General features: G+C 36.4%; 1 protein-coding gene across 4 annotated transcripts in view; it reads right to left on the minus strand.

Annotated features, from left to right (window-relative positions):
• Positions 1 to 1,749: 1,749 nt before the first annotated feature.
• The window catches only part of YTHDF3 (YTH N6-methyladenosine RNA binding protein F3), a 44,619-nt gene continuing 25,645 nt past the window's right edge, over positions 1,750 to 20,723 (minus strand). For all 4 annotated transcript variants that reach the window (XM_055286240.2, XM_063643272.1, XM_055286241.2 and 1 more), the window contains one exon: positions 1,750 to 4,851. In XM_055286240.2, coding sequence (XP_055142215.1) covers positions 4,828 to 4,851 — 24 coding nt within the window. In that variant the 3' untranslated portion in view covers positions 1,750 to 4,827. The remainder of the gene's footprint in view (positions 4,852 to 20,723) is intronic.

The following is a 20,723-nucleotide window of genomic DNA, read 5'->3' on the forward strand; positions in this document are numbered from 1 at the left end:
AAAGCACAGCCTACAAAGCTACCTATTTAAATCATAAATTATAAAATATCAAAACTGGAAGGAACTTTAGATGCCTTCTACTGCCACCTCCTGATTTTATTAATATGGATACTTACAATAAAAGAAATTATTTGATCAGTGTTGAGCCTACTGTTGTTAATAACTACGTCTGGTCTTTCAACTCTTAATACTAAAATCTTCCCTCAGACAGTAATTCCATTCTGGTAATAGATGGGTCTCTTATAAATATCGAATACTGCTTTAAGTAACATTCTAATATCTAAATCTTTAAGTGTGTTCTATGAAGGAAAAAGTATGGTGGCAGAAGAAGTGGGGAATCTTCCAGTGTTATTAACCCTGCATTCATAACTTTCCTTAAACACTAAGCTTTACAAAAACAATTTTTCATTTACATTTAGTCCTAATGTTATAAAGGTAACTAAATTATAAAGGTGATAAATTCTGAATTTGGTGCACTATTTACAAATAAACTACATTTAAACTGCCACTACTTATGGGTTACACATATATACATATATATAGAGAGAGAGAGAGGGAGAGAGAGAGAGAGAGTTCTTTTTCTCACTATTGCACCAAGAGAAATGAGGAAAGAATACATCAAGATTATGCAATGGCAAGTACTGTGATTAGAAAGTAAAGATAAGCTGGGCACAGTGGCTCAGGCTTGTAATCCCAGCACTTTGGGAGGCCGAGGTGGGCGGATCACGAGGTCAGGAGATGGAGACCACCGTGGAACCCCGTCTCTAATAAAAATACAAAAAATTAGCCGGGCGTGGTGGCGGGCGCCTGTAGTCCCAGCTACTCGGAGAGGCTGAGGCAGGAGAATGGCGTGAACATGGGAGGCGGAGCTTGCAGTGAGCCGAGATTGCGCCACTGCACTCCAGCCTGGGTAACAGCGCGAGACTCCGTCTCAAAAAAAAAAAAAAAAAAAAAAAAAAAGGTAACAACTTTGGTCAGTTAACTTCTGGCTGCAAGAATATGTTGGTTCATAGACTAGAATGAGTAAATCCAGTATCACTAAGCAACATAAAGCCAAGCCAAATTAGGCCCCAACTATGACTGACTAGCCTCAATTTTAATATGCTGATGAGCCATACACCCTTGCTCTCTCTAGATGACCAGTAGTAAAAGGGAGGATTCTGATGCTGCTGCAGTGTAGGCACCTGGAGTGATTCTTTAAGCTTGTGCCCGGGTCACAGACCAGTAGTGTTATATGTAGCCTGCTGGTTTTGACAATACAAAACAATTCTGTAATTTTCCTATCTGAACAAATACCTTAGATAGAGAGCCCAGCAATAATCAGTGCATCATCCAGAGTCGCCATGATGCTATCCATACAAACTATGAATCCCAAGAGGTAATGCAGACAATGTCAGAAAAACATTCCTTGGTACCAAGAGTAGGGGATTAGGATTATTAGCTGCTGCCACTATTTCCTCCTGCTACAAAAAACAAACAGGCCTTCTCTTTCTCTTTTGCTCTAAGCTTAGTATTAAAAGCATGTAAGTCAATAAGCTCCTTGGAATGGATAAAAAATAGGGTAAACTGTTACCCTCCCTCTGATTAACTGATTAACCCTCTATTTAAAGTCAACTAGAAGGAGTGATATAATCTATTTGTATGTGAAAGATATGTCAATCAGGAAATCCATAACAGAGTAGGCAAAAATGTTACGTTTTCTGGCAAGCAATACATATTCATGAAGATAAAATGGAAAGAACACAGATATGAGTGAACAATTTTTATTGAAACCCTCAAAGATTAAAGAGGACCAAATGGTGAGTTTGGGTACCATAACAGAAAATCTCACCTAACTGTACCATCATTCACAGGAATGAACAAACCCAAACACGACAAAATTCAAATTCTCATGTAATTGCTACAAGTGAATGTAAATGAACTAATCATTTTATCATAACCTTCCTTTAATCATACGAAAAAGGGAATTTACATGGCATAACAAAAGATATGCAAAACTTAATGAAAACACAATTCTCTTAAATTTCTTAAACTTATTTTTAAAGGATGCAGAATGCACTTGAAATGATTAAATGACTTAAGCTGATTCATTTTTTTTTATTGCAAACTGTTTTAACATCAGCTTAACCCCCATGCATGGTATTCAAAAAGAACACAGCTTTCGAATTAGAAAGATCACTTAAATTAAAAAGAGAAATTAAGTACTAAAATTAGGAAAAGGCTGGATTTCTTTTGAAAGGAATCTTCAAGTACCAATATGTATAGAGAAATACTAATTTTGGTTACAGTTTCCTCCTTACTGTTAAATATACAAACTATAATACCTTTCAAAATAAAATACCCACATAAGATAGCTTTAATAAGAAATATTCAAGCCAGAACTTGGAAAACATTAAGCAAGAAATTTACTGGGCTGATAATGTCTTAATTTGTGATCACTCGAACATTTGATGATGTGTCTCCTCTTGTAGACCCCAGGCTCTCTCCTTTTTGGTCCCCACGGTTAAGAGACATTCAGTTGGTTGTGCTTGAGACAACCTGTAATAATTTCATTTAGAGGAAAAATATTTTGCAATATAATGACAGACCAAGAAGGAAGAGAAGGTGGGTGCTCTGGAGAAAACTTATATGAGAAGAACATAAAATTATCACTTGAAAATAAAAAGATTTTTTTTTTCCAAAGGAATGCTGCACCCATTTCACTTAAGATTAGAAATCCAGGTTAAAGGCACTGGGATGTACTCCTCACCGTGAATAGACTCTCAATTACATTTATTCACATGTCTGAGTCTATTGCAATCAGCCTGCTTGCTGAGTGCTTCCATGACACTCTTACATAAAAACCTAATGTAAATTAAACATGTTTGAAACCGTTTATAATGTAACTAGTTTTATAAAAATATCCAGAGTTGCTAATAAAGCACCAAGAAAAAGAGAACCTCAGGGGGAGGACTCAGATCCTTCCTACAAGGTCACCCTTTTATAATATTCTCTAATAGGACCTCCAGAATGACAACAGTCATCTTTGACATGTCCTACCTATATAATCTTAGGGATGTGGAACATCGCTGTGGTGACTATACCCAAATGCCGCTTTTCATTATAAATAGTTAAGAGACATGTTACAAGATTTCATGGCTTACTCTTAAAAAGGTAAAATAGGTGCAATTTTCCTTTAAGAAAGTCTTTATTTTATAATATACCATTAATATTTTGATGTTCCCTTCAGTAAACACTGATATAACTACACTGGGACTACCAAAGAACTGTGTAGTAGCTATGGTTATCTACAAATACTGTATTTTTTCACTTGAATACAGTATTTGCACATTTAAAAAAAACATTGTACAAAACAAAATTATATAAATGAAAGCCTCAAAGAAATATCCATCACTAAGTCTTTGAGCTGAAGTGACCAAAGACCATAGTAAATGAAAACATTTCTAAACATGATGTAAACATAAATGAAGTAATGCAAAACATCAAGGTATTCAAATCTACTGTATTGCTATTTTCACCCTTAATGTATCTTTCTACATAGCTTTCTCCTTTTGGAACAGTAATACATGGGGCAGTACATTATTTTCATAACCTTATGCCATCAAATCAATTAATACAGATGCTTGACACATTTAATTATACAAAATCAATTTGCTTCAAGATACAAAATTAATGTTGATATGTAATTAATGAAAAAAATAAGATGTTAAAAAGATAACTATAAGAATATCCAGATATATGCTGTATTCCCACTTATATAGATCTGATCAATAAAACATCAACACATTCACTTAGATACTGATTTAATCCATGGATCAAGGCCATATTTTCAAAGTATTTTAAGGATGCCAGGACACTGCAAAAGCTGGAGAAAAGAGCTGAGGAACAATATATGCTTGCTAAACAAGAACTATGTTTATTTAGCTAGTGAATACCTAGAGTAATAAATTTTTACTTCATGATAGCAATCAGGCTCGCAAACACCCAGAAATAGGAATTAAGGGTTTTAAATGTAGTTATAAAGGTCATAAAAAGTCTGATTAGACTGAGGTACATTTACTCAAAATTTTGAGATTCATTAAGTGGTAGCAAACAAAATAATTCCTCAGACAAATGCACATTTTTCAGTATACATATTAATGGGGGGAGGAAGGAAGAAGAATGTGCATTAACTGGTGAAATCCACCAAGCTGCATATCAATATTCTGTTACACCAAACAGTTTGAAGACAAGGGAAATGTTCTAATATAATTTCAGATTATGTTTCATTTGGCTAAAATAGAGCTTAAGGTTGCTTTGCCATATTAAAAGTTTACTACAATAATTTTTCACATAAACATTTAGACTTGAACTCCAGGACTAAATATGGCATGATTATTTTGCTTTTAATCTGTTAAATAGCTAAAAATCGACAATTTAAAAACTACAACAAAGAAAAAGTTGAAGCAGTGTGACTCTTACATCATTGAACCACTTCTAATGGTTAACTGTTAGTATTTAACAAATTCAAAGAGTTAATGAATCCTTGCATTCATTCAGTCTTCTGTGCCTTAGCTAGGATGCATAATTACAAAAGACAGCAGATACTGGTAAAAGCTTCAGGACAGAAAGTGCTTGACGAAGTTACAGTTCTCAAGTGTGTTTGGTGAGAGTATAAGGGCAGATGCGCTGATGAAAACCATTACGAGAGAGTCAACTTTGTGTTAAAGTGTTCAAAGATGTCACCTTAAGCAGAAAAAAAGCTTTAATACGTCTTCTTTGACTTATTAGGCATTTCCAGAGTCTACATCGTTAGTGTTGTAAATTTAACAGGACATCTTCATACAGTTATTGTTTGTTTCTATTTCTCTCCTGAAAAAAAAAAAAAAAAAGAATTACAATGAAAAACTCATTATTTAAATATTTAAACTATATGCACATACAATGTAAATCATCTCCACATGAAGTTCAAGTACTAATTCAAGTAATTAAAAACAATTGATAATTACCTCTATATACCATGGTGAGATTATTACCACAAAACATTTTAAATAAAGAACTCTCAAACACAAAGACCTACTTCAGGAGAGTATAGATCCTCTCCACATCCCTATTGTTTGTTTATGATAAGAATGTAATAACGTCTTTTCAGTCCGTTCAAAGAGTTTTTGATCTTGAGGTGTCAGACTAAAAGCTATTGGCTGAGGTAGGGGTAGGAGAAAAAGGTTAAAAGTTACACTAAATTGCAGTACAATTGCATTCAATGAAGATTTCAGATTAATAAAAAAAACTTTAAATCACAAATTTCCTCCGTATCTTACACTCTCTTTCAGCACACTATAACTTTTCACATTAAAAAGTAAGTTGAGGCCGGGCACAGTGGCTCATGCCTGTAATCCCAGCACTTTGGGAGGCCGAGACAGGTGGATCCCCTGAGGTCAGGAGTTCGAGATCAGCCTAACAAACATGATGAAACCCCGTCTCTATTAAAAATACAAAAATTAGCTGGGCATGGTGGCGGATGCCTGTAATCCCAGCTACTGGGGAGGCTGAGGCAGGAAAATCGCTTGAACCCAGGAGGCAGAGGTTGCCATGAGCTGAGATCGCACCATTGCACTCCAGGCTGGGCAACAAGAGCAAAACTTCATCTCAACAACAAAAAAAAAAAAGATGAGTGTTAAGACAAATTCAGTTGAATGCTGGCTTATAACATAATTGGGAGAAAAATTATAATTCCTATTTTAAAAAGCAAAAACTACTTGAACAAAAGTTAAACTGAGTTAAACAATGTTTATTAGAAATCAAGTATTTATCTGTAACACTTCTGATGAAAGAAATGACTAGCATTGTACATGCCTATCAACTGAACACATCAAGTAGTTTGTACAACCTTGTTTTAATGTGTAACTTAGTGGTTCTAAAACAAGTATCAAAATCACCTACCTGGATGGCACATCTGGGCCCCAGAGGTCTGACGTGGAACCTGAGAATCTGAGTTTCTAACAAGTTCACAGGTGGTTCTGGACTGCTGTTCCAGACACTGCACTTTGAAAACCACTGGTGTTTAACACATTAAAAGACTGTCACACTTTGCTTTTGCTACTCTCATTTTATTTTTGCATGAGTAAAACATGTTCTGTAACAAATATAAATCATATTTTGCAAGTGGTCAATTTAGTTTTCCATCCTCTGTGACACCACCTAAAAACTGCATTATAAATTTCAAAGAGAACCTCAGTTCTGTTTGTTACTAAAAGTCCTTTCTTTTTATTTTTAATACATTCCTGGAACTTGAAGACCATTATTTCATACATAAAAGCTAACAAAAGAAATGTCCTACTACATAACTATAAATGAAACTATTTCATAGACTAACGAGTATCGGTGAGACACATTGAAATGGAAGACTAAAATAACAAAAACAGACAGAGCTAGCTAGATTAAGTACATTTCAAGATAGTAAACAAAAACAAAAATCCCACAATATCAGCAAAGGAAGAAAAGATAAAACAAGGATTTGGTACCATGAAGCTGTAGTTTAATTTTACAAAGGTCCTACAACTTTTCACAAATCAGTTGAAACATAAAGAAAGTTTAATTCACTGCTAAAGGAAATAAATAGCTTTGGATGAGAAATTTGGAAGCACTCTAATAAGCTAGATACAAAATACATAGAGAAATTAAGTAAAAAGATGTAAGGGCAATCTGCTCATTCTCCCCATAAAATAACTCATCAAAACTTAGAGAAATTTCTCAACTCCATGAAGAGCCCTAGAAACTACAGGAAAAAAATGCAACTCGTCTTAAGGATAAGTTAGACAAAGAATAGTTTAATGCCAGTGAGATGATCAGTCATAACAATGAGGACCACGTGTTATGCTGTTTCAGTTTGAATTGTAATCAACTATGTACTTTAAATGAATCACTAAAATATATAGATTACACAGATAATACATCTATATATATAACGCATAACTTCCAACTCAATGGACAAGGGGAGAATAAAGAAAATATCCCAAAAGGACAGAAAAAGAAGAATGAGTTTGAAAAAAATCTAGATTAGAAAGCACAAAATAAGAGGGTAGAAATAAACATTTGTATCATTTACACATTTAAACTAGGAGTCACGATAAATGTAGGCCCATCAATGAAACCACCAGACACCGGCTAAGGAAACTTTAAAATCCCATTATACATAATTTATAAGAAATAAAACTAAAACTTAAGGAAACTTAGTTTAAGTCTTAACTAAGTTAAGACTAATAGAGAGAGATAATAACACAAAGCAAATGAAGACTCATACAACTATACTAATATCAGACAGTGGACTTAAAGTCAAAACCACTGTTGGAGACACAATGGTCACCACATGCTACATAACAGTTTTTGAAATGCTGTAACAATACTACACTAAAACTACAATTTTAAATATGTTAATAAGTTGTCAAGTACAAGGAGAAGCTGACAAATTTCTAAGAGAGCAGGAGAACTTAACACATTAGTAAAAATACAGATTGAGTATACAGAATACAGAAAACTGAGACAAATAATTACAAGGTACATATTTTACCAAGGTATACAATCAACAACTATCAAGTGAATCTTAGTAAATGCCAAAGAATTAGTAAACAGATCACATTTCCTGACATCAATTTTGGAAACAAAACAGACAACAAGGAAAAAAACTCATGTTTGGAATTTCTAAAACACGATTCTAACAGTCTCCAAAACATCATAATGGAAATTAGAAAAGAGAAACAAAATCAAAAGCTGAAGTTTTAGAGGGGAAAAAAAAAAAAGAAAAGTCTCTGAAATTACTGATTTTTAAAAAATGAAGTCTAGATATCATGAACACTAATTTGTATTATTAGTAAATGAAAATGTTAATCATGCTAATATGGCAATAAATCTGCATGTTAAAGACAAAAAATTTAAATCATAATTAAAGATAACTTTAATTAGTAACTTTAGTAGAGTTACTAAGAAGTGCCTGGATTCAGTATATATTTGAAAGCAAAGCCAACAAGACTTACTGATGGATTAGACTTTAAGGGGTTAGAAAGGAGTATCAAGGATGAGCCCAGAACTTTTGGCCTAAGCAACTGAAAGGAGAGTGATGTCATACCCTCTCCTCTACTAAGATAAATAAAGTTTGGAGCAGGCAAAAGAACAGGAGTTACGGCCAGGCACGGTGGCTCACACCTGTAATCCCAGCACTTTGGGAGGCTGAGGCAGGCGGATCACCTGAGGTCGGGGTAGGTTCTAGACCAGCCTGACAAACTCCGTCTCTACTGAAAACACAAAATTAGCTGGCTATGGTGGCACGTCTGTAATCCCAGCTACTCAGGAGGATGAGGCAGGAGAATCGCTTGAACCCGGGAGGCGGAGGTTGTGGTGAGCTAAGATCGCGCCATTGCACTCCGGCCTGGGCAACAAGAGCTAAACTCCGTCTCAAAAAACAAAACAAAACAGGAGTTACACTAAATTTAGGCTGCTTATGAGACAACTAAATAAAGATGTCAAATAGGCAACTGGATACATCAGTTAGCAGGCAGGAGAAAAAGGTCCAGATGGAATACAAATTTGAAAGTTCACAGTGCATGGTAAAAAGTCCATCAACAGACCTCCAATCCTCCAAAAGTTTATGATCCATTTTTAAAGAACCTCTGCTTTAAGACCAAAAAAACCCCACATTTATATTAGCAAGACGGACTGTGCCCGACAGTGTTACTATTAAAATATTTTAACACAATACCTATGGGCATACTATCAGCTACAGACCACTAGAAGTGTGAGACTAAGAAATGATGAGCGACCGGGTGCAGCGGCTCACGCCTGTAATACCAGCACTTTGAGAGGCTGAGGCAGGTGGATCACCTGAGGTCAGGAGTTCAAGACCCGCCTAGCCAACATGGGGAAACTCTGTCTTTACTAAAAATACAAAAATCAGCCAGGCATGGTGGCATACACCTGTAATCCCAGCTACTCAGGAGGCTGAAGCAGGAGAATTGCTTGAACCCACAAGGTGAAGGTTGCAGTGAGCGAAGATTGCACCACTGCACTCCAGCCAGGGCAACAGAGTCAGATCCCATCTCAAAAGAAAAAAAAAAAAAAAGAAAGAAAGAAATGATGAGCTATCAGTGATATCATTAACTTCTGATGTTATTACAAAATGAGGTACTGTATAGTTAACATCATAATTACATGTGCTGGTATGTTGTTGGAAAGTAACTTGGGGATAAAGGAAACCTAAATTACACAAAAATAGCCACGATCCCATACACCCGGAGAAGGACTAAGCCCCTAGTTATAGTTTAGAAAAAGACACTTTAGACAGATTCTGAAATTTGAGGGCTGAATCTCTTGAGGAAAAACTGAGTAGTACAGGGCTTCTTCCCCACCGTGAACTAAGCAAATACACTGGACACCAGCATAGGATCCTAGAGCAAAGATTGGAATTGGTCATATAGAAATGAGCCCAGAAGGAAGTTTACTGCCAACTCCTGTCTTTTTCACAGAGGTTAACAAATGAACTAAGACTTCCCTAGTCTTCAAACTAGGAAACAGCCTGAAAACCAAGACTTTCTTCAATGTCCTAAGAGGAGCCTACCACATGCCCTTAACAAGACAAGACAGATAAATGACTTATTTTCCTTGTAATCTCCGGTAGGTTTATCACCATTAGCAATATTTCAGTAACCAGATCTGAGCCTAAAAGAGCCACAAGGGAAAAAGTCACTGTGTATCTAAAAGGCCATAGCATTCAAAAGGAAAAGAAGAATAAACACTGAGAACATAAATAACAATAAAACAGAACTGCTGAAGAAGGCAGTGAACATCTGAAAAAAGAAGCAATCAGACACTTGCTATGAAATGCAACAAACAAGCCAGGCGCGCGGTGGCTCATGCCTGTAATCCCAACACTTTGGGAGGCCAAGGTGGGCCGATCAAGGAGTTCGAGACCATCCTAACCAACACGGAGAAACCCCGTCTCTACTAAATAATACAAAATTAGCTGGGCGTGGTGGCGCATGCCTGTAATCCCAGTTTCTGGGAAGGCTGAGGCAGGAGAATCGCTTGAACCCAGGAGGTGGAGGGTGCGGTTAGCCGAGATCACGCCATGGCACTCCAGCCTGAGCAACAAGAGCAAAATTCCGTCTCAAAAAAAAAAAAAAAGCAACAAACACACAAAAAATTTTGTAGCTAAGAATCTTGATTTTCAAATTGAAAAATTCAGTAGATTAATTAAGGAAGAAATGGTCACTGCCTCATTTGTGGAGTAGAATATTAAATCCAAGAAATATCTCACATCACAGAGCAAGAATAAAGAAATGGAAAGCACAAAGGAAAAATAATGACAGGATAGATCCAAGACAAAAATGAATATTCCAGCAGAAGAAAAAAGAACAAACAGAAGGGTGATAAACAACAAAAAATGTCACGAAGTCTTTGATATTCCTCTTTGCAGTAGGTGGGGCTTGATTTCCTTAAGTGTGGGCTGCACAGTGCATGACTTGCCTCTAAGAACAGAGCACACAAAGGGGAAAACAGAACATTTTATGGTGGAGAAACCTAGCAGACACCACTTTAAGCAATCGAAGTTAAGATCACTAGTAATAAGATATATGATGAGACGAAGAGGATATATCACTTCTGTGGTATACTTCTCAAAAATCCATAACCCCCAGTCTAATCATGAGAAAGTATCAGCCAAACTGAAATTGAGGGATATATTACAAAATACCTGACAAGTACTCTTTAAAAATGTAATGGGAAACAAAGCAAGATGGAAAAACTGTAACAGCTTAGACAGTAAGGAGACATGAGAACTAAATGCAGTGTTACTGTCCAGACTAGATCTTGAAAAAGAAGACATTAGTGAGAAAACTAGGAAAATGTGGAAAACCTCTGTAACTTAGTTAACAATATTGTACCAATGTTCATTTCTTAGTTTAAATAAATGTACTATGATTATGTGTTAATATTAGGGAAAATGAATAAAGAATATACAGAAATTCCCTGTGATCTTTGCTACATTTCTATAAATCTAAAATTATTTCAAAATAAAGTTTTTAAAAAATCACTAAATTTAGTAAACTACAACTTGCATACAACTACCAAATAACAAATACCATATTGCAGAAATATATATGTGTGTATATATATATTCTATACGGTATTACTATTTTAATGGTTGTCCTGCTTATCCTTATTGTTTATGAGGATAAAAGTGTTACTGAAACTTCACCCAACAGTTAAAGCCAGGGAATATATCAGACTGCATTTTTTTTTTTTTTTTTGAGACGGAGTTTCGCTCGTCACCCAGGCTGGAGTGCAGTGGCACAATCTCAGCTCACTGCAACCTCCGCCTCCCAGGTTCAAGCGATTCTCGTGCCTCAAGCCTCTCGAGTAGCTGGGATCACAGGCGTCTGCCACTACGCTCAGCTAATTTTTGTATTTTTAGTGGAGATGGGTTTTCACCATGATGGCCACGCTGGTCCCGAACTCTTGACCTCAGGTGATCCGCGTGCCTTGGCCTCCCAAAGTGATAGGATTACAGGCATGAGCCACCGTGCCTAGCAGACTGTATTTTTAAATTAAGAAAAGAATAAAAAACACAGTGTGCATGTTTCAAGAAAAGACGACGTTCATAAAGGAAGAATGAAATTAAAACATCTAATAGATTCAATTCTTTAGGAAAATTAATGACTTACCAGGAATGAAATCTGCATAGGTGGCTGGCTGACAGGCCTAAAAAAAATTCATGCTAAAGAGTAGAACAAGGGCCAGGTGTGGTGGCTCATGCCTGTAATCCCAGCACTTTGGGAGGCTGAGGCAGATGGATCACCTGAGGTCAGAGGTTTGAGACCAGCCTGACAAACATGTCAAAACCCGTCTCTACTAAAAATACAAAAAATTAGCTAGGTGTGGTGGCGGGCACCTGTAATCCCAGCTACTCGGGAGGCTGGGGCAGGAGAATCGCTTGAACCCAGGAGGCGGAGGTTGCAGTGAGCCAAGATCGTGCCATTGCACTCCAGCAAGACTCCATCTCAAAAAAAAAAAAAAAAAAAGAAAGAGTAGAACAAGGGCGGTAACAGATGGATAAAACCCCAGCTGCTCAAAAGCCTGCACATATGTCCACCTTTAAAGTGCTATAATACTTAGATAAGCTTCTAGCATGCACTGTCCCAAGAACAGGACGGATCCTTTGGCATTAAAAAAGCAAAAGACAAAACTGTAAAGGAAACAAACCAATTCTGAACTGTAAAACTAATTTCAAAACTATATAGTTATCAAGGGAAAGGAAAATCATGTTTTGGGGATGGAGAGGTTCTGTTTTGGAAATCCACTCTTCAGATTTCTTAAACTTACATTTACATTTTAATGAGGCTCTAGCATTGCAAAATTATCCAGAAAGGAAATAAACATTTGGCTTCCTAAGTAGACTGAGTTCTACAAAGGGTTATTTATCTTTGGTGGCTTACGGTACCCTTTATTATTTATCTGTTGAATGAGGGAACACAGTTAAGAAAAGAACATGCAGGATCTAAATATATGGTGACAGAAGTTGATTAGAATACAACATGTGTGCAGGGAGAAATCTCAGGAGAAAAGACCTGCTAACAGAGGCTCTTAAAGCCAAGCAAAGGAATGCATATGCAATTCTATTTGGGATGCCAAACTTTGGGCTCTTTTTGATAAAATAAAAATAATTATTATATTCTAGACTGTTTTTCATATGCAGAATTGTTCACTAATAGCTTTTATAGCCTAGTTCTCTAATTGTAGATTTTCACTATGCTTTAATTCCCTCACGTTATTTCTAATTCAGCAGAAAGTACATCAAGTGTGTCAAATGCAGACAATACCAGAGTTGAATCATCTTTCAATAAATTCAGAACTTTCTGCCACAAACAGTGAAGTCAATTTCACTCAGAAATTAGAGTGCAATGTAAAGTTTGGTGAGGATTCTCTACAATGAAAATGATTAACTCAACATCTGGTAAATTATATTTATTAACTAGAGATCAACAGTAAGTACAGTTTTATGCATATAATGTTACTTATGCTAACTGTTAACAAAATGAAGGAACAGTAGTAAAATAAAGGTTTTACTGGCATTCACATAATTTCCTATGTAATTGAAACATAACGTAAATTTTTATTTATTTAGTTTTTATTCTAAATATAGAGACAAGGTCTGTGTTGGCCAGTGTGGTCTTGAACTCCTGGCCTCAAGCAATCCTCCCACCTCACTTTCCCAAAATCCTAGGATCACAGGCATGAGCCACCACACCTGGCTGTAAATCTCTATATAACACATGCAATGACTTAGATATTTCTCTTACTTTTTGCAATCCTTGTTTGACTGAAGGCTTAGATATTCTAAAGTGACACTTCAATATATCTAATTTGTATGTAGCTTCCTTAAAAACTTTAAAAATGATTCCTCAATACTATCAGACTTTAGCTCCTTGAAGACAGAAATTTCCTTAATGAGCTCTATCCCTTAAGTGTCTAGCATGTTCAAAAATGCCTGCTGAATAACAATTTCTTCAACCTGTGATTCATCTTTCCAACTTTATCTCTTTTTCTGTACTGCCGCCCCTCCCTGAGTTTTAGCTGTTTTACATTACTTCAACATATCACAATGCCCTAGGCTCTGAATGCCTGTCTTGGCTTTATTATGAAATCCTACATATTATAATTCAACGCCAATCTTAAAAATTCACCTTGACACCTTGAGACTCCCGATCAAAACTGTATTTGCTAGAAATAAAGATAACATGTTTTAAATTGAGTAAGGCTTTAATCTAATTTTTCAGTTTACAAATAAAAATTTGAAGACCTGATGATCATAACAAACACTGCCAGACCACCAAAAATTCAAACCAGGTACCATGATTTGATATAACTATATGGTCCACCCATAAAAAGGTTCAAAAGGGTTGTGGCAGGCAGTACCACAATGGTCTCTGCATCCAGGTATTCACACCCTTATAAATTCCCTCCCCTGCGTGTGACCTAGACCCAATGAGTGAATTGCTTCTAATCAACAGAATTCAGCAGGGGTTCAATCCCCAGTATCTCAAATTAAAGAATAAGGAAAAAAAAAAAAAAAGAAAAGAAAAGAAAAATGAAAGAAATTAAAAAATTAAATTTAAAAATAAAAATAAAATTAAAAGAAATTTTAAAAATTTAAAAAAAATTCAGCCGAGGCAACAGAGTGTCACTTCTGTAATTAAGTTACAAAGACTGTGACTTCTGTCCTGGTAGCTACTGCCTCCTCAGCTTACTCTATTGCCCTCTCAGCTTGCTTACTTAGATGAAGCAAGCCTCCTGTGGCAAAGTCCCTGTGGCAAGGAACACAGTATAGGCAGTCTCTGGCATACAGCCAACAGGAACTGAGGCTCTTAGTCCAACAACGCTTCAGAAACCGAATTCTGCCAACAACCATGAGCCTGGGCGCAGATTTTTCACCAGCAGAGTATTCACAATGAGACCTCAAGCCCAGCCTTGACTGCAGCCTTGTGAGAGGCCCTAAAGCTGAGGACCCAGACAAGCTGTGCCCAGATTTCTGACATGCAAAAACTGTAAACTGTATGTTTTAAGCCAATGAGTTTTGGAGAAATCTATTAGACAGTCATAAGTAACTGAGACAGCAATTCACAACAGACCAAACACTATCTCTACTCATTTAATACAACAAAGGCCAAAGTACAGAGAATGGAGCTGTGATATCTTTCCCCAACTTCAACAGTATTCATGTGTGAGTAGGGTAAAATACCCAGCAGATTTTTATAAATTAAAAAAATGTTTAAGCCATTCCAAGAAACAGGTAAAGTCAGTTAAGCACCTCAAATGACCCTTATGGAAGAATAACTCTTATCTTCAGTAACTACAGCTCTCTATTCATGAAAAAATATTCTTTCCTTGGACACACATCCCTTAAATTAAGAAACTGCATGTCACATTTAAAATAAACTATTAAACAGGAATAATCCAATAATTTAAATTATTTCTGGAAACATAAGATATTTCATATCCACCTAAGGTTAAATATATTGCTACTCAAGTTATCATGTATTTGCTGAAGAAAAAAAAACACAGCTTACCCTTCAACAACACTGGTGTGAACTGCAGGAGTCCACTTACAACGAATTATTTCAACGAAAGAGATAAAAAAAAAAAACGCAGTATTCAAGGAATGTAAAACATGCCTATATGGAGGGAGAAGCGTCTGCGGAACTTGAGTATGTGCAGATTTTGGGTATTCGCAGGGGTCCTGGAACAATCCCCTGTATATACCAAGAAATGACTATAAATGAAATTCTGTCCAATTTAATGACCTCACAATTATGGTATGGAAGAAGTATCTCCCAAAGATCTATGATTAACTTGATAAAGTTATCAGCATTGGAACATAACCACTATTAATAATCTGAGAAAAAATAAAAACAAATCAATATGTTAACTGAAGCACCCCCTTTCCAATTCTAACTCATAAAAAATATTTACCAAGTTCAGAATAGAGTACTACTACAGTAAAAACTCAATCATCTTGACTATTCAAAATACCAATGTTTTTATCAAGGAATTACTTAATCAAATGTTACATTATTTAATTAAATATGTTACATAAAAGTTTATTGTATCAAATATGTTACATCCTGGGCCCAACTTTACTTTCTAGAAAAACATTCTTCAAATTTTACAAAAGTAGATTTTATATATTAAATCTGTTTCTGTTAATTATAATCAACTTTTTCAGCAACTGAGAACTATAACCACAGAAAAATTTACCAAAGGGTAATAGACTTCAATCCACGTTATTAAAAACTGCCAGGGAAATGTTTGCTGTTGTCATAGGTATAACTATTTTTGAAGTAATTTCTTCTATGTTAACACAAACTTGAGTACTCTGAGATAGACCTAACATCATCTCATCTCAAAGTTATTCCAAATATGAAAAAAACTGCATCAAGTACTAAAACTTAAATCTTCAGAAATGCCCAACTTGGCCAGGCACGGTGGCTCAAGTCTGTAATCCCAGCACTTTGGAAGGCCAAGGTGGGCAGACGACCTGAGGTCAGGAGTTCAAGACCAGCCTGGCCAACATGGTGAAACCCTATCTCTACTAAAAATACAAAAATTAGCCGGGTGTGGTGGCGCACACCTGTAGTCCTGGCTGCTCGGGAGGCTGAGGCACGAGAATCGTTTGAATCCCGAAGGTGGAGACTGCAGTGAGCCCAGATTGTGCCACTGCACTCCAGCCTGGGCAACAGAGCAAGGCTCTGGAAAGAAAAGAGAGGGGAGGGGAAAGGGAAGGAAACGAGAAAGGAAAAAGGAAAGGAAAAGGAAAAGGAAAGGAAAGGAAAGGAAAGGAAAGGAAAGGAAAGGAAAAGAAAAAGAGAAAAGAAATAAAGAAATGACCAACTATGTAACAGCATAAAGAACTAAAATACACAGAAAATTCTAGCAATTTTATTATAATTATGCCTTGCTTATTTGTGCATAAACTGTAGGGCTCCATCTCTTTATGGAGGAATAGGTAATGCCATGATTTGAAAGTTTATCTCAATGTTATAGGCAATTGAAAACTCTAATTATTCCTATGTGGAATTAAAAGAGCAACTGAACCAAAAATAGTCTCGGATTATGTTTCCTAATTAATGAAGATTTACAAGAATGAAGGAATACAGGAGGATTTAAATGACTCACATTCACTACAACAATGGAAAAATTTCAAAAGAAAGAATCACCTCAATAGTCAAAAGTAGATACTGCTATGCAGATTATTTGAATTTATACCGGACAAATATACTCAGGATTTTTATTAGTTTTCTTTTCCCTTCTATTATTCAGTTCCTCTGAGGGGTTGCCATTATAAATTTAAACAGCATACTAATACAAAAATTGCTTATCAATTCAGATGCTATCAATTCCCATTGTACATAATGAGTAATTTACCATATCACAGTGAATATGGTATATCCCACTTCTCCCGTACTACAAGTCACACTATTTTTAATTATTCCAGTGGCTGTGCTTATGATTTGAAACAATATGCTTAAGGTACTGTTCCTTGATATATCTTTAAACAATTATGTTGCTGTCAGAAAGATCAGAAAATAAGTGATTTACTCTTCTTTAAACTCTTCCCATTCCATCTGATAACATTCTGTTCTAAATATAATTAAATCTTTTATATCCTACTGTCCATTTCTACAAATGAAAAAAACCAATAGCATTTTATATAACTTCAATGATCAAGTAACACAGCGATTACACCTATAAAGAAGAAAAAATCCTACAGACATTCATACTTTGCAAATGGGAAGAGATTCTTCAAAGCATTTCCACTTTTAACAAATGTCTACTTAAAACCTACCGTGTGCTAGGCATTTTTCTAGGTGCTAGGGATTCAGCAGAGAGCAAAGCCAATCCTGCTCTTTCAAAGGTTATCTTCCAATACGACAAAGGCTATCTAGAAATTTTATTTCTTTTTAACTTCCTTCAATTCTCCAAGGTCAGTGGTTCCCAACCAAGGGCCCACACTGTCTGGTGTGAAGGACCATAATGCCAATTAAGTAGGCAGGATGAGATGGCCAAAAGTTCTGATCCTCTATAAACAATGTCAACCTGTGTGACACAAAATGCACATAGGGTCCCTGCTGAGATATATTTGTTCTAGTATAACCAGGTGCTACGGGTTGTTGTTCTTTGTTGAATTATTTTTCATTCTGCTGAAACATTTTAAGTATGGTTTTCATGAACAGTACGTGGCTAAGCTCTTTTAAGTCTACATTTCTTTTATTCCCTCGACCCTCCAATCCACCTCACTGATATAACTAAACATTCATCTTTACAGGTATAATTCCATAAACCACTCCTCTCCACCCCTCTCAACCTAAATATAAGATTTTAAATTTGAGTATCCAGGGTTATAGAATTCTGATGACAGTCTGATTCTCCTTTCTTTGTAGGTAATTTGTCTTTTACTCAGGAAGCTTTTAAGATTTTGTCTTTGTCCTTTATTATTCTTTTCCTTTTTTTTTTTTTTTTATGAGACGGAGTCTTGCTCTGTCGCCCAGGATGGAGTGCAATGGCACCATCTTGGCTCACTGCAACTTCCGCCTCCTGGTTTCAAGTGTTTCTCCTACCTCAGCCTCCTGAGTAGCTGGGATTACAAGTGCCTGCCAGCACACTTCACTAATTTTTATATTTTTAGTAGAGACAGGGTTTCACCATGTTGGCCAGGCTCGTCTCAAACTCCTGACCTCAAGTGATCCTCCCGCCTCAGCCTCCCAAAGTGCTGTGATTACAGGCGTTGAGCCACCATGCCCAGCCTTTTTTTTTTTTTTTAAGAGACAGACTTCTGTCGCCCAAACTGGAGTTCAGTGGCGCAATCACAGCTAAGTGCAGCCTCAACTTCCCAGGCTCAAGCAATACTCCAAACTCAGCCTCCCAAGTAGCTGGGAATACTGGCACTTGCCACCACACTTGGCTAATTTTTAAATTTTTTGTAAAGGCCAGGTGTGGTGACTCATGCCTGTAATCCCAGAACTTTGAGAGGCCGAGGTGGGCAGAGCGCTTGAGTCTGTAAGTTCTAAACCAACCTGGGCAACATGGCAAAATCCTGTCTCTACTAAACAAGGAAAAATTAGATGCGCATGGTGGCGCATACCTGTAGTCACAGGTACTTGGGAGACTGAGGTGGAGGAATCACCTGAGCCTGGGAAGTCGAGGCTGCAGTGAACTTATGATCACACCACTGCACTGCAGCCTGGGCAATGGGAGTGAGACCCTGACACACACACACACACACACACACACACACACGTAAATACAGGGTCTCACTATGTTGCCCAGGGTAGTCTTGAACTCCTGGGCTCATGTATTCCTCCCATTCCATCTGAAAATATTTATCTGTTTTCGTTAATCATTCCTCCTTTTGATTACTGTTTCCTGTATTCTTTTAACACTCTTTTAGAGAAATACTGGAGCACCTCTCTTTCCATCACATCTTTCCCGTTCTGTATTTTCATCTCTATTGCTGCACATTTGAAATTTTTCTCTAATCTGAAGTTTCAGATCATCAACTGGATCTAAAACATGACATTTTATTAATCTGGTTACTCAGATTTTTAAATTCTGATAATTATGTTTCTAATTTCCAATAACGCTTTCTGGTTTTCTGTTCTTTTTTACACAGGAATCCTTCCTAACAATACAAATTACAATTTTGTTTTGTATTTTTAATTATCTTCCACTCCCGGAATTACTACTTCTTTTAATGGCGTATTGGTTATTCATTCATCAAGCTTGATTTTACTCAAATATATCAAAATTATGTTTTTAAATGTAAAACAAATACTAACTAGCATGGATTTCTCCTACAATTTGAAGCTTCACTAATACCCTTCACTCTAAAATAGAGGGCCTGACATTCCAAGTTTTATATAAGCAGACAGGATATGACAGGTTGGCTCCTCCACAGGAAGAGCCTTGTTGGCTGGCAAGGCAAGCTGAGGAACTCCTGTTGCCAAAATAATCAGTCAATAAAAAATATCTAGCAATGACAAGAGATGAAACTAGGTTTTTAAAGTCCTTGTTTGTTGTCATAATCAAGCTCAAGAATTTAAAGAAAAACATGAACATAGGAAGGAAATGAAAGATACAGTAACTATAGACCTCAATGTAAATTTTAGTTAAAATCTCCCCAAACTTGGGGAAGGCAGGTTAGTATAACCCTTTTAAACTTATTATTCAAAACTGTTGTAACCAAGTTAGATCCTTTACCTGATCCTAGACTGGATTTGCTACTAGAAGAAAGCAATAAGCAATTCCATGATCATCTGACAGAATATTATGGTTATGCAAGATAATACCCTTATTCTTTCCTATAGGAAAAAAACACTACAGTTTTTTGGGAGAAAATTATCTCAAGTGGTTCAAAAGAACCATAAAGCAGATGGGGAAGCATGTTAATAATAAGTGAATCTGGATAAAAGGTATGAATGTTTCACATATTCTTATTCCCCCCAAAATTTATATTTTTTTTACTTTTATTGTTTTTTGAGACAGAGTTTCGTTCTTGTTGCCCAAGCTGGAGTGCAATGGCACGAACTCGCCTCACTGCAACCTCCACCTACTGGGTTCAAGTGATTCTCCTGCCTCAGCCTCCAGAGTAGATGGGATTACAGGTGTGTGCCACCACGCCCAGCTAATTTTTTTTATTTTTAGTAGAAAAGGGGTTTCACCATGTTAGCCAGGCTGATCTCGAACCCCTGACCTCAGGTGATCCACCCGCATTGGCCTCCCAAAATGCTGGGATTACAGGCATGAGCCACCATGCCCGGCCTCTCCCAAAAAGTTTATTTACAACCAAAAAGATGAAGCAAAAGTATAGTTACCAATACTTTTGCATGTAACTACAGTTTAACTATTCTATTATACTGTCTCGGCACCAATATATTTGGCCATTTTCCTAATGATGGACATTTGAACTGCTGCCATTTTTTTTAAAAAAAACTATTGATTGCTCCTAACATTCTTATACATGAAAGTTTCTACTAGGTATGTATCCCAGAAAACAACTGCTGAATTATAAAGTAGATTATGTTCAACTTTACAGGAAAATACAAAACTGCTTCTTGAAGTGGCTTTATCAATTTAGATTCTCATTTGCAACTGTGTAAGAGGTCTTGTTGATCTACAATCTTTCCCATACTTGATACTGT

This window comes from Symphalangus syndactylus, chromosome 7 (genome assembly GCF_028878055.3).
Source record: "Symphalangus syndactylus isolate Jambi chromosome 7, NHGRI_mSymSyn1-v2.1_pri, whole genome shotgun sequence".
In the NCBI taxonomy this organism is placed as follows: domain Eukaryota; kingdom Metazoa; phylum Chordata; class Mammalia; order Primates; family Hylobatidae; genus Symphalangus; species Symphalangus syndactylus.